Source organism: Branchiostoma lanceolatum, chromosome 19, assembly GCF_035083965.1.
Source record: "Branchiostoma lanceolatum isolate klBraLanc5 chromosome 19, klBraLanc5.hap2, whole genome shotgun sequence".
Lineage (NCBI taxonomy): Eukaryota > Metazoa > Chordata > Leptocardii > Amphioxiformes > Branchiostomatidae > Branchiostoma > Branchiostoma lanceolatum.
In genome coordinates, this window is record NC_089740.1 from 4,321,895 (window position 1) to 4,334,022 (window position 12,128).

At 40.4% G+C, this 12,128-nt stretch overlaps 1 protein-coding gene across 1 annotated transcript; it reads left to right on the top strand.

The window, feature by feature from the left end:
• Window positions 1-2,833: 2,833 nt before the first annotated feature.
• Window positions 2,834-11,780, top strand: LOC136425390 (trimethyllysine dioxygenase, mitochondrial-like). The gene is made up of 7 exons (XM_066414240.1): window positions 2,834-2,899; window positions 3,843-3,958; window positions 4,420-4,673; window positions 5,539-5,687; window positions 6,384-6,611; window positions 6,915-7,048; window positions 11,362-11,780. The coding sequence occupies exons 1-7, from the start codon at window positions 2,838-2,840 to the stop codon at window positions 11,496-11,498; spliced, it is 1,080 nt and encodes a 359-aa protein (XP_066270337.1). The 5' UTR covers window positions 2,834-2,837; the 3' UTR covers window positions 11,499-11,780.
• The last annotated feature ends 348 nt before the right edge of the window (window positions 11,781-12,128 follow it).

The following is a 12,128-nucleotide window of genomic DNA, read 5'->3' on the forward strand; positions in this document are numbered from 1 at the left end:
TGTGTGTGGGGGGGGGGGTGTTTGTGTGTGTGTGTGTTTGTGTGTGTGTGTGTGTGTTTTTTGTGTGTGTGTATGTGTTCGTGAGTTTGTGTGTGTAATGTCAGCGAAGAGATTATTTTGCCCTGCATGAAGAGGTCATAGGGCGAAAAAAAAACGAGGCAGGCAAAAAAAACAAGATTCCTATATTTTCAAATTTTTGAATTATAAGTCTTGTTAAACAAGAATTGAGGCGACATAATATGATGTCATGACCAACAGGTCTTTTATTCCCGTATGTTACCAATGAGGTTTCATATATAATATAAAACCTCCTTGATTCAACAGTAAACATGTCCTTGTAGACGTGTATACATCTCAACAGACTAACTACAACAAATGCAGAAAAGAGCTTGTTGTACCATCATCTGAAGCTACTACACTGGGTATTCATATGCGATGAAACGCCTTGTGTATACAGCTCAATTAACTAGACCCCCCCCCCCCCATTATTTATATAATATCCTTGCTAGAACAAATGCAGAAAACAGCTTGTTATACCATCATGGGCAGGAACTACTATGCAATGAAACACTTTAGACTGTCAACAATAAACTATCATTAAAGATGTGTATACAGCTCAATTAACTACAACAAATGCAGAAAACAGCTTGTCATACCCTCATGGACATTCATATGCAGTGGACACTTAGGCAGCAACTACATTGAACAGGGTATTCATATGGAACACCCTGTCAACACATGTCATCAAATGCGAGCTTGCTGGATCGTATCAAACAATTACTCAACACAGAAAGCCTTTGTCGGCGATATCATCGGAAAGCAATGAAATTTCTTTTTTGTTTTTTTCCGAAATCAGGCTAAAATCAATGAGCGCGCTGATGTCATCCATAAAATTTACTTGCTATGGCCTAAGGTGAACGAATATAGCCTGACAGTATTTGCACTCTTAAATGAAAAGGCAAACGATGAAAGCATATATGGTAGTAGGTATTTACTACGCTCTAATAGAGTAACTATAACTTACATGCCTCAGATTCTCTTGTCTTAAAACACGTGGAAGCAAATTCACAGAATGTTTTTAGCACATCCAAATGGAGCTTATGAAATATCAACAAATATGTCATCATTTACCAAATAAGTATATACACATTTCGTGTCTAAATGGACGACATCGCTAAGGTAGAATATGTCAGTTTGGAGAAGCAAGTCAAAGCGTTACAGAGATTACGAACATTGGTCGTAAAGTAGCTAAGCCTCCCTCTCACTGGACCCGCGGCACGCTGGCGGCGTCGCTGCGTCCTAAACTGGATTTGTGTTACCTTTGACTTTATCTTCTTCTTCTCCTTTGACTTTACAATATCATTCAAAACGTACAAGTATGACCAAAAAGACAACAGAACACACAAAGTGTAAAAAGATTCGTTTCTTGTCGATGACATTCGTTCAGTGCTTTGTCAATTCGATCGGCCGCAGCGACGCCGCCAGCGTGCCACGGGTCTAGTGAGAGGGGGGTTTTAGCGTTCAGTGCAAACTCATGTGTCTTAGTGAGTACATCGGTATGAAAATTTGTCATATTTACCTGGATATGTTCAACTCGTGTCCAAGCCAAACGTAAGGCATCGCTATAGCTAACTAAACGTCAAAAATCCTTGAATAGTTTCATCAGGTTGGTAAGTCACTGAATGAAAAGATTATTTTTTACACAACCAAGAGATTTATTCCACCGACGTTTCGGTGACCATCTGTCACCTTCATCAAGGCAATTCTGACTGGTTCACATTGCACTGCAGCACAGAATAAATCTCTTGGTTGTGTAAAAAAACGTAATACATAAACGTCAAAAAGTTTAAGTGATCTGAATTAGACTCGCATTTCGATTGGTTGTAAAGTAACGTGCATGTGTGATGTTGTGGGAATCTCCAAGTAGATCTATAGCTAGCAAAGACCGTATAAATGACCATCAAAACTGATTTTGTGATAGGTCTTTGCCACCGATACATCTGCTTGGAGATTAATGTTGACGTGCCTTTCAGTTCAAACAATCTCCCTTGTGGTCATTCCCTGACTAGTGACCGTTTCTCATTATCAACGTCGCCATTTATACTACCAGATTTTTTTACTTCCGTCGCCATCTTGATTCTGCAAAGGCACCGCTGCCCATGGCTGCTCCTGCCCGCTCCCGAAGGCCCCGAAGATCAGGGCGGTGACAGCAAACACACAGGCCTTAATCAGGACAACGTGGGACCACTCCTGGAGCGTCTGCAAAATTCAAACTTTGATTGTTATTTCGGATTCCAGGATTTTTTCACGACAATACGGTTGCAGCAAACACACAGGACGTAGTCAGGACAACGGGGACCACTCCTGGAGCGTCTGCAAAATTCAAACTTTGATTGTTATTTCGGATTCCAGGATTTTTTCACGACAATACGGTTGCAGCAAACACACAGGACGTAGTCAGGACAACGGGGACCACTCCTGGAGCGTCTGCAAAATTCAAACTTTGATTGTTATTTCGGATTCCAGGATTTTTTCACGACAATACGGTTGCAGCAAACACACAGGACGTAGTCAGGACAACGGGGACCACTCCTGGAGCGTCTGCAAAATTCAAACTTTGATTGTTATTTCGGATTCCAGGATTTTTTCACGACAATACGGTTGCAGCAAACACACAGGACGTAGTCAGGACAACGGGGACCACTCCTGGAGCGTCTGCAAAATTCAAACTTTGATTGTTATTTCGGATTCCAGGATTTTTTCACGACAATACGGTTGCAGCAAACACACAGGACGTAGTCAGGACAACGCGGGACCACTCCTGGAGAGACCACTTGATGCTGAAATATAAAGGGGTCAAACTTATGCTGAACTACGTCTGGCTCAGGGACCATTGCAGGTTAGAATCTGTAGCAGCTTAGGTCCATGTCACACTTGTGCGTATATACAAGTCTGCATGAGTCGCGTATTAACATGCTTTTGGTTTAGGTTAAGTTTTCAGCCGAATAAGTGATTTCTTAGGCTCGATCACTTGGCTGCACAACGGTGGGTCAAAGTAGAAAACAACTTTGTCCCCGGCCCCTCAAACTTTACTTAAGCCAAAAGAATGTTAATGCGCAACTCAAGCGCACTTGAATATACGTACAAGTGTGACAGGGCGCCTTTAAACTTTCCTCTTCCAACGAAAGAAGTGAGCGCACTGACTGTTCTATAACTAGGGCGTTTTGTCTAACTTCCCATATCAATGAAGTGGAAGGTGTCGACCGCCATATTGTTGTCCTCATTTGCATACATGATATATGTATGACAGCTCAATCACATGCAGCGTCATCGAATTCTCTTCTATGAAATATCTACTTGATGGATTTGTGTACCTAAAACTGTCAGAGGATCTCCATAACTGTAGCCTAAGCTGTGTCCGCCGCCATAACGTTCTATTGCAATCTTCGTCAGGCTCGAATGAAATTCATAGGGCCCGTCCCTATTTGTGCGTATATTCAAGTCCGTATGAGTTGCGTGTTAAAATTTTTTAGTTTATTAAGTAAAGTTTGCGGGGAAGAAGTTGTTTTCTACTTTAACCCACCGTTGTGCAGCCTGGTTATCGCGAACAAGAAAAAGACTTTTTCGGCCGAAAACTTTACCTAAAACAAAAACATCGGTCAATACAAAACTCATGATACGGGCTTATATACGTACAATTGTGACCGGACCCTTACGGACGGTTGTCTATGTTGTCATTATATGCTGTTTCATTTGAAGTAAACGTCGCATTGTATAAATCTATCAATAATTATTATTAATAATGATAACTATTAATAATAAGTATTAATCTTTGTCTTCAGGACCGGGGACAGTATCAACCATGTGACCGGCGAACGCATGGTGGACTCTGTCACGATCGACCCCAATATCCAGCCGGTAAATGTAAGCGTAGAAGAGGGGATTCTAGAAATCACTTGTAAGTACTGCATGGTCTTCAGACTAATAGACATAGATCTTTAACCTATGTTGGAGAAGTCGAATCCACGTAGTCTGTAATTCTTGCAGTAATTTGACAATGTATAGATGTATCCTATCCTATTCTTTTGTTGTGACTTGTGTTGTGACCCAGTTGGTATATGTGTACAAAAAAGGTATTCATTCATTCATCCATTCATATGGCCCGTTCTCATCTTCAAAGGGTGATATATTGTTTTTTTGAACCTTTGTTTGTTCAAGGAGGTTTTATATATATAAAACCTCCTTGGTTTGTTCATGAGAAGCTCAAACCAATGATTCATTGAGGTAGTGAGGAAAGAGGTCCGACAAAATATAACAGAGATACGGATTACATCATTCAAGCCCTAATAAATCTATCAACATATATCATTACATTACCTATACTCTTACGAATTTTTTTTTCGTTCTCTCCCTCTTTAGGGCCGGATGGCCACCAATCAGAGTACGGCCTGGACTGGTTGCTTAGCAACACTTATGAGGGTAAAAAGCACGTTCGCGGTACCCTGGAGCCCTTCCTGTGGGACGCCTCAGCCCTGTCAGCCTCTCCGCCACCTAGCGTTCTGTACCGGGACTACATGGCAGACGACGGGCACCTGGCTAAGGTCCTTTATACCCTGATGAAATACGGATTTGCCTTTGTGGATGAAGCTCCTGTAACAATGGAAGCAACATTGGTTGGTAGACTGGGTCATTTTAAAATTTAAAATTCAATTTCTCCACGTTTACAGACAAAAAGAAAACTACTCTCCTCTTAACATCACAAAACCCACATATTACTGAAAAAGTGGGATCATTCGTCTTCCACTGTCTCGGAAAAATAAGTCAAACCCAATAAGTTAGAACTTAGTGTCAGTAGTTGAGACTAGAGTAGTCATATGTTATACTTTTCATCATTGTCTGTCCGTCCTCTCCGTGTTATATGTACTTGCAATTAGCCTACGGGCAGGAACTTGCCATAATGATAATAATGAGTTAATTGCAAATTCATGCCCGTAGGCTAATTGCAAGTTGATAACAATGACGAAGTACAGACATAAAAGTAAAACATATAATGCATACATGTGATACAAGAAGAAACTATTTTGCTAGTCTACAATAAGTTTCTGTATCTTCGGTACTAATGCGGGGTTTGATTTCTTCTTTGAAAGCGGTGGAAAATAAAAAGTTCCACACTTTCGATGATGAGTGGGTTGGGTGATTTTAAAAGGAATATGAGTTTCCGTGGATTTCTAAATATAGAAAAGCTTTTAGAGATTTCAATAAACTTTATTATCTAAAAACGTACCAAACAATTGTATGTCCTTGAGAGCTACACAACCAAGTTCTCTTTTTTTGGGACACAGCATGGCAAGGAAATGTAATTCATAACCGCTTTAGGAGCGTAGCCTAAAACGCAGATGAATGACCAATTATTTGAAGTCAGCAAAACGGCACCTTTTTCCTAATTATCTGTCTCTAGAACAAAAGTAAATTGTCATGAAGGATTTGAAAAGTAAGAAAAAGTTGTTTATAAAGAATATCTTATTTCCTACTTACAAGGCTGTGTCAGAAAGAATCAGTCACGTCAGGGAGACGTTCTTCGGCAAGCACTGGTTTGTAACTAGCGACTTTGAGAGGCACGACACAGGGTACACTACGGCGGCTCTTCCCGTGCACATGGACAACACCCACTTCAATGAACCGTCCGAGTACTTGTTTGTATTTGTAATCTCGGTGTATCGTATTTGTGTGTGTGTGTGTGTGTGTGTGTGTGTGTGTGTGTGTGTGTGTGTGTGTGTGTGTGTGTGTGTGTGTGTGTGTGTGTGTTTCCTGATTGTTTCAGTCACCATAACTCAAGAACCTCTGAATGGATTACGATGATATTTGTCTTGTGAGTAGGTGTTGGGAAGACAAAGGTCAAAGATGATTTTGGGCCCCCTAGTATGTGACTTTGGTACTGCAGCAGAACTTCTTTTTTTTGTATCTTTTGACCTGGACGCGCTATGGTCTTGATTTTTTGGTGGCAGATAGCAAAGAAGAAATGGTGTAGATTTGGGGCCCCTAACAGCTTGCTCTGGAACTACAGGGACGTTTTTTTTTTTTAAATCTATGTATTTACTTATTATGTTTCTCCAACACAGTGGAAGGTATGGCGGAATATGTGCTCCTTTTCAAAGGTCACCTTTTCAAGGCCGCCATACTCAAATCCCCCCTGCTTGTGGCAAATGGTGTATCTAGGATTTATTCTCCTATTGTTATTGACTCATTTGTCTACCTGCAGCGCAAATGGACACACCCAAAGAAAAACCGTCAGGGTACGTCGTATGCCAAAATCCTGTGGCAAATGGCTCAGTCAACTACTTTTTTTCATCAATGATGATTATACCCATGTCCTTTTGTTCAAGGTTGATTGTTTCCCAAATGTTCGAAGAGGGAGACTGCGGAGGAACCTCGCTGCTTGTTGACGGCTTCCACGCTGCAGAGAGGCTGAGGCAGGACCATCCAGAGGGCTTCGATGTCCTGTCGTCTGTGCCGGTCCCACACCAGTTCCTGGAGCCTTTCCTACACACTACAGGGGTGGGGCCAGTAGTCGAGCTGGAGCCCGGCTCTCGCAGGGAACTCAAGATGATAAGGTTTGGGGTTACTAGCAAATCTCTTTTACTTACATTGATTTTCTAGCAGAGGTTGAAAACCAGATTTCGCAAGGAACTCTTGAAGACGATAAGGTCTGGGGTTACTAGCAAATCTCTTTGATTTACATTAGTTTTGTAGCAGAGGTTGAAGACAAAGTCTCGAAAGGTACTATAGATGATATAAGGTTTGGGGCTTCTTGCAAATCTCTTTGACTTTGAATGTACATGTATAATATATTTCATGTAAAAGTCAAAGTCATTTCAGACATGACGAGGTTTAGAAATAAATATTTATTCATCTAGGTACAGCATGTACGACCGAGCTGTTCTGGACACCATACCGATGGAGGAGGTGGGTCGCTGGTACGCTGCACTGAGGAGCTTCACCAAGTACATCCGGGATCCCTCCAACGAGTACTGGTTCCAACTCAAACCAGGTTTGTTTGTCCGGAATCAAGGATGAATTGTAATTTCCAACACAAAAAATGTTCAGCTACAGTCTTTCTCAAGGAATGAGCAATCCACTGCTTCTGTGACGTCACGTTATGCAGGTAGGACACGTGACTCGGTGAGTAGTGGATCATATGTTGCAGAAAGTCTATGGCGCCCCCGTCTCTGTTGAGGGATGGATGTAAAGCCCGGATGTAGATGGCCTTTTTAATTCCTCTTGTAAAAAAAGTCTGATTAAGTGTCCAAGATTCTAACTCCAGTAAGACCGAGTGTCCAGGTGACTCCATGTGTACGTGTTGTGACGGGACAACTACGGAAGTTGTTGAACTTGGGCGTCCTGCCACTGCGCCAACACAACGTCTCAAACTACACTATCTCCAACATCACTTCAGGAAGGTTTAGATACATGTATTTCGTTGTAATTCAAATTTTACATGTTACAAAATACTAACATTCTTCAGATAGCTCAAAAATTTCTGTCATTCCAACTTTACATGTTGAAACATACACACAAAACCCGCTGAAGTACCGACGGAAAATGCTAGGGGTACCATTTTTTAAATTGACCTCCTTCTCACAACTGCTACTCACCTACCAAAAACATGAAGATCCATCAACGTTTCCGTAACTTTTTTTGCCTACATAAAAACACACAAAAATGCACTACTGTTGGAAAACGCCAGGTAAACCATTTTCGAATTTGAACTTCCTTTCTACACCCACTATACATCTACCGAAAATCATGAAAATCCATCAAAGTTTTATCAAGTTATGCTCTTGACATACATACAGACCTACCCAACAGCTGGAGTAACCGTAAACATAATCTTCTCGGTGAAGATAATAATTCTAAGAGAGTCTTTTTCAAACTTAAAACTCCTGACCAAAAGGCAGGAAGGCTAAAATGGATGTCAAAATACCATACATGGTTTCATTCTTTCACGAAAGTTGAAATAGCAACTCGGTCTAAATCAATCCTAGATGTAGAGAAAGAACTGAATAAAAAAGACTCATTTACACAACCAAGAGATTTATTCCACCGACGTTTCGGTGACCATCTGTCACCTTCTTCAAGGCAATTCTGACTGGTTCACATAGTAACCCTAATGCAGCACAGGTGTTGCTGCTTATACATATTAATGAGATGCAATCCCAAACGCAACGTATTTACATATGTACAATCACAGGGGATGACATCACAATGCGGTCCCAAAGGTACAGAAGTGTAACACATATACAACTAAAGTTCCACGAACACAGTATCTTCGCCAAATAATCAAGGCTTATTATAGGTAGTGATTAGAATTTACATGCTTATCACCCCCTGCAAATTTGATCATCCACCATACCATTTGGAAGTTATGATGGGGCGAATGAGTCCAGTCTAGATAGAGTTAAAATGATTTGATGGTACAGGACTAGTGTATGTGTCTAGTGTGCTGATATATGTTATAACTGGTCATGAAAAATATGAGTATGTTGATATTATATGGGCCACAAAGGTTCGATATTGCAGTGTTGTAAGTTGAAATTGATGATGAAATGGTACAGTCAATATATGTTAATACCCTTAATCTTTATTCCATATCATACACATTTTGAAAGGCATAGTGCATGTGACTTTTCTAGCTAGCAGTGGTGCAGTTTTGGTGCAGTGTACTCTCCAAGCAGCGGAGTGGGTTTGGCTGTTTTTGACGTGTTTTTTTGGTAAACACGTTAAAAACCAGCTGGACCCACACCTCTGCTTGGAAAATAGTGGGTGTCCCATTTGTTTATCTATCTGACCTACATGTACGTTTATGCAAGGCAATCTGTTTACATGACCTGACACTGTCCCATGTCCCATTATGAAATGTAGTGGGTTAACGAACTTTACTTACTAATTATACAAATTAGCTACTGATTTGCATATTAGTCATTGATTATGTAAAGTACCATCTCAGCTCTCTACATACCAAACATCACGACGATCTGTCGTCCTCTTCCCGAGTTATTCATGGCAAAACAAAAACACCCACTGCAGTTCTAAACAAGCCGCTAGGGGGCCCAACTTTACAGAACTTACTTCCTGTGGCATGACGTATCTACCATACAAAAATCATGACCATAGCACTTTCAGAAAATATGCCCCTAAATTTCGAAGCTCCGCTGCAGTACCTTTAGGTGCCCGCTAGAAGGCCCATTATCGAACTTGACCTTCCTTTCTGTAAACCCTACCCATCCACTAAATATCATACAGATCCATTAACAGCTTCTCGAGTTATGCTGGCGACATACAAATACACATCCACACAAAGCGTGCTGCAGTACCGACGGAAAATGTCAGGGGAACCATTTTTAAACTTGACCTCCGTTTCCATAACATCTACACACCTACAGAAAGTCATGAAGATACATCAACGTTTCCGTCACTTTTTTGCCTACATACAAACACAAAAAAGATAAAAGTCCGCTGCAGTACTGTTAAATAACGCAAGGTGAACCATTTTCGAAGTTGACCTTCCTTTGCACAACCACTACACACCTACCAAAAATCATAAAGATTCATTGAAGCTTTCTTGAGTTATGCTCCTGACATACATTCAGACCCACCCAACATATTTTTCAACCGAAAACATAATCTTCTCCGAGTACAAGTACTCGGCGAAGATAACAAGAGTTCTACGACCTCATACCTTCGCCAAATGATCTTAACCTTTATGACTGACGTATTGAGAGTGTTTCTCATCAATTATGAATCATACCAGTTGGTCGTCTTCACCCAAATAACATAAGTTGTCCAAATTATGACTATGAGCTAAACAAAGAAGGTCATACTAACATTTATCATCAATTATGCAAATAAGCTCCTTATTAGCATAATTTGATTCAATGGTGTTCACATTCACACTACTTCCAAATGCCACAAGTATGAAATTGCCGTCATTAACTAGTATGGAATTATAGTAGTTTAACATTAATTATACAAATTAGTCTACATTTGCATATTTTCTATCTATCAACATTCCTTTCTTCCTCAGTTACAAATTCGCATATTTGAATAGTCGTATCATGGAACACAGCGGGTTTTTAAATTGCCTCATTAATTATGCATATTAGAACCTGATTTGCATCATTATCATCCAATCAAACAAAGCACCATGTAAGTTATAGAGTTATAGTATTTCTCATTAATTATGCAAAAGAGGTCTTCATTTGCATAGTTGATATTTATTACTATTTCTCTCTTCCTCGGTCATGTAACATGTTTGAGAGTCCTATCATGGAATTTGGAGGATGTATCAATTTTCATCATTAGTTATGCAAATTAGATACGATTTGCATAATAAGTATTAAATCATGTAAATCATCACTCAAGCTATCCACTTAGCAAAAAGCATGACCATCCATCAAGCCCTTCTTGAGTTATTCCCTTTCACAGGCTGAAGCAAAACCTGCTCCTGCAGTCCCAGAAAATGCCGCTAGGGTGTCCAAACCGATACCTTTTACTCTCTTTCCAAAGAGCTATCTACCACTCAAAAGTCGGTTCCATAGCATATCCAAAACATGAGATATCAAAACAGGAGTTTCCGCTGCAGTACTATAACAAGCCGCTAGGGGGGCCCAAAATCTAATCATTTTCAGGTCTCACCAAGACCTACCAACATACCAAATATCAAGACAACCCATCCAGGCATTCTTGAGTTATGCTGGTCTTCTTATTCATACAAACGCTACCCTATGCATAACCTTCTCGGCGAAGGTAACTACTTGCACAGTGCCTTGAGGAACAGTGCAATTTCACAAGATCAAGATCTAAAAGTCAGTGAGAAGCCAATTTGTGCCAGCCAACACGTTTTAGGCGACATGGTAAAACCCCCTGGCCCAATGGGAATATCTCCTTACTACACCAGTAACACTTCCCCTACACCAGTAACACGTTCCAGCTGGCACCCAGCTAGTAGTATATACAGACACTCATACAATATAACACATTTTTACACTTTTCTCGTTAATTATGCAAAGTACTTCGCCCCAAATCTAATCATCTTGAGATTTCCCACATACACATCTACACAACAAATACGACAACAATCCATCCAGGCGTTCTCGACATATTCTGTTCACTAACAGACACACAGACAAGCATCAAAGCATACACTGGCGAAGTCAACTATCGATCAAGAACGATGCAGCGATTACCATCTATTTCTTAAGGATGAAATTATTCACGGATAGAAAAAGAACTGTTGTAAAAAATACATATCCTGGGCTATCCCAATTTTCAGTCAAATAAATTCCGTCCTTTTGTATGTTTCAGGGCAAATCCTTCTGGTTTATAACTGGCGGGTGCTGCACGGCCGGTCAGCCTACGAAGGAGGGCAAAGGAAGCTCGGCGGTTACTTCCTGCCCAGGGATGATTTCTTCAGCAGGGCAAGAATTCTGAAGGTCATCTAAGAAAGGCCTTTCACGAGATTTTGAGCCGTTTCTTTTTTTTAACGATCTCGTTCAATGCAAGGTCGTAAGGGGCACTTCTAAGCATTAAACTAAATACACAGGTCTTATGTAAATGAGGTGAAAGACAACGGTGTATGTTTGTTTTGAAGGTTTGTAGGTTATATTCGAGAGGCAAGCAGTGAGCTCGGAGGGAGTTCCAAAGTTTTCCTGTTCGTGGAAAAAAGCTGTTACTGCAGAATGACTTTGAGGCTGGTAGTTGTAAAGTATAGTGGTGTCAGAGGAGAACCTGGTGGTAAGCTGAAAAATATCGTTTTTCACATAACTAACATTTCATGTAGGTAGAAATGCCTGTATAGCTTTGTAACTCGACTTGGATGACATAATACTATAATTTCATATCAGCATTGATTAGACCAATGGCGCAGTGCATCGAAATAGAGTTTTGTAGTTGGAAACATACAGGGGGGGGGGCAAAATTTGCAAAACGCAAATCCTGAATCTACAATGTATCTATTCTAAAATTGTACACCAACATTTTAGATAAATATTACAGACATGAACAGTTATGTTTGCAATGGTTCTAGTAAACTGATATACATATTAAAACATTAATAACTACGTACCAAAGAG

What these genes read in the sequence shown, in the direction of transcription:
- LOC136425390 (XM_066414240.1), top strand. Translation starts at nt 2,838, where the DNA reads ATGCTGAAATATAAAGGGGTCAAACTTATGCTGAACTACGTCTGGCTC. An exon ending in CACTTCAATGAACCGTCCGA is followed by an intron (nt 5,688 to 6,383) that starts GTACTTGTTTGT and finishes CTTTTGTTCAAG; the next exon opens with GTTGATTGTTTCCCAAATGT. An exon ending in AGGGAACTCAAGATGATAAG is followed by an intron (nt 6,612 to 6,914) that starts GTTTGGGGTTAC and finishes TTATTCATCTAG; the next exon opens with GTACAGCATGTACGACCGAG.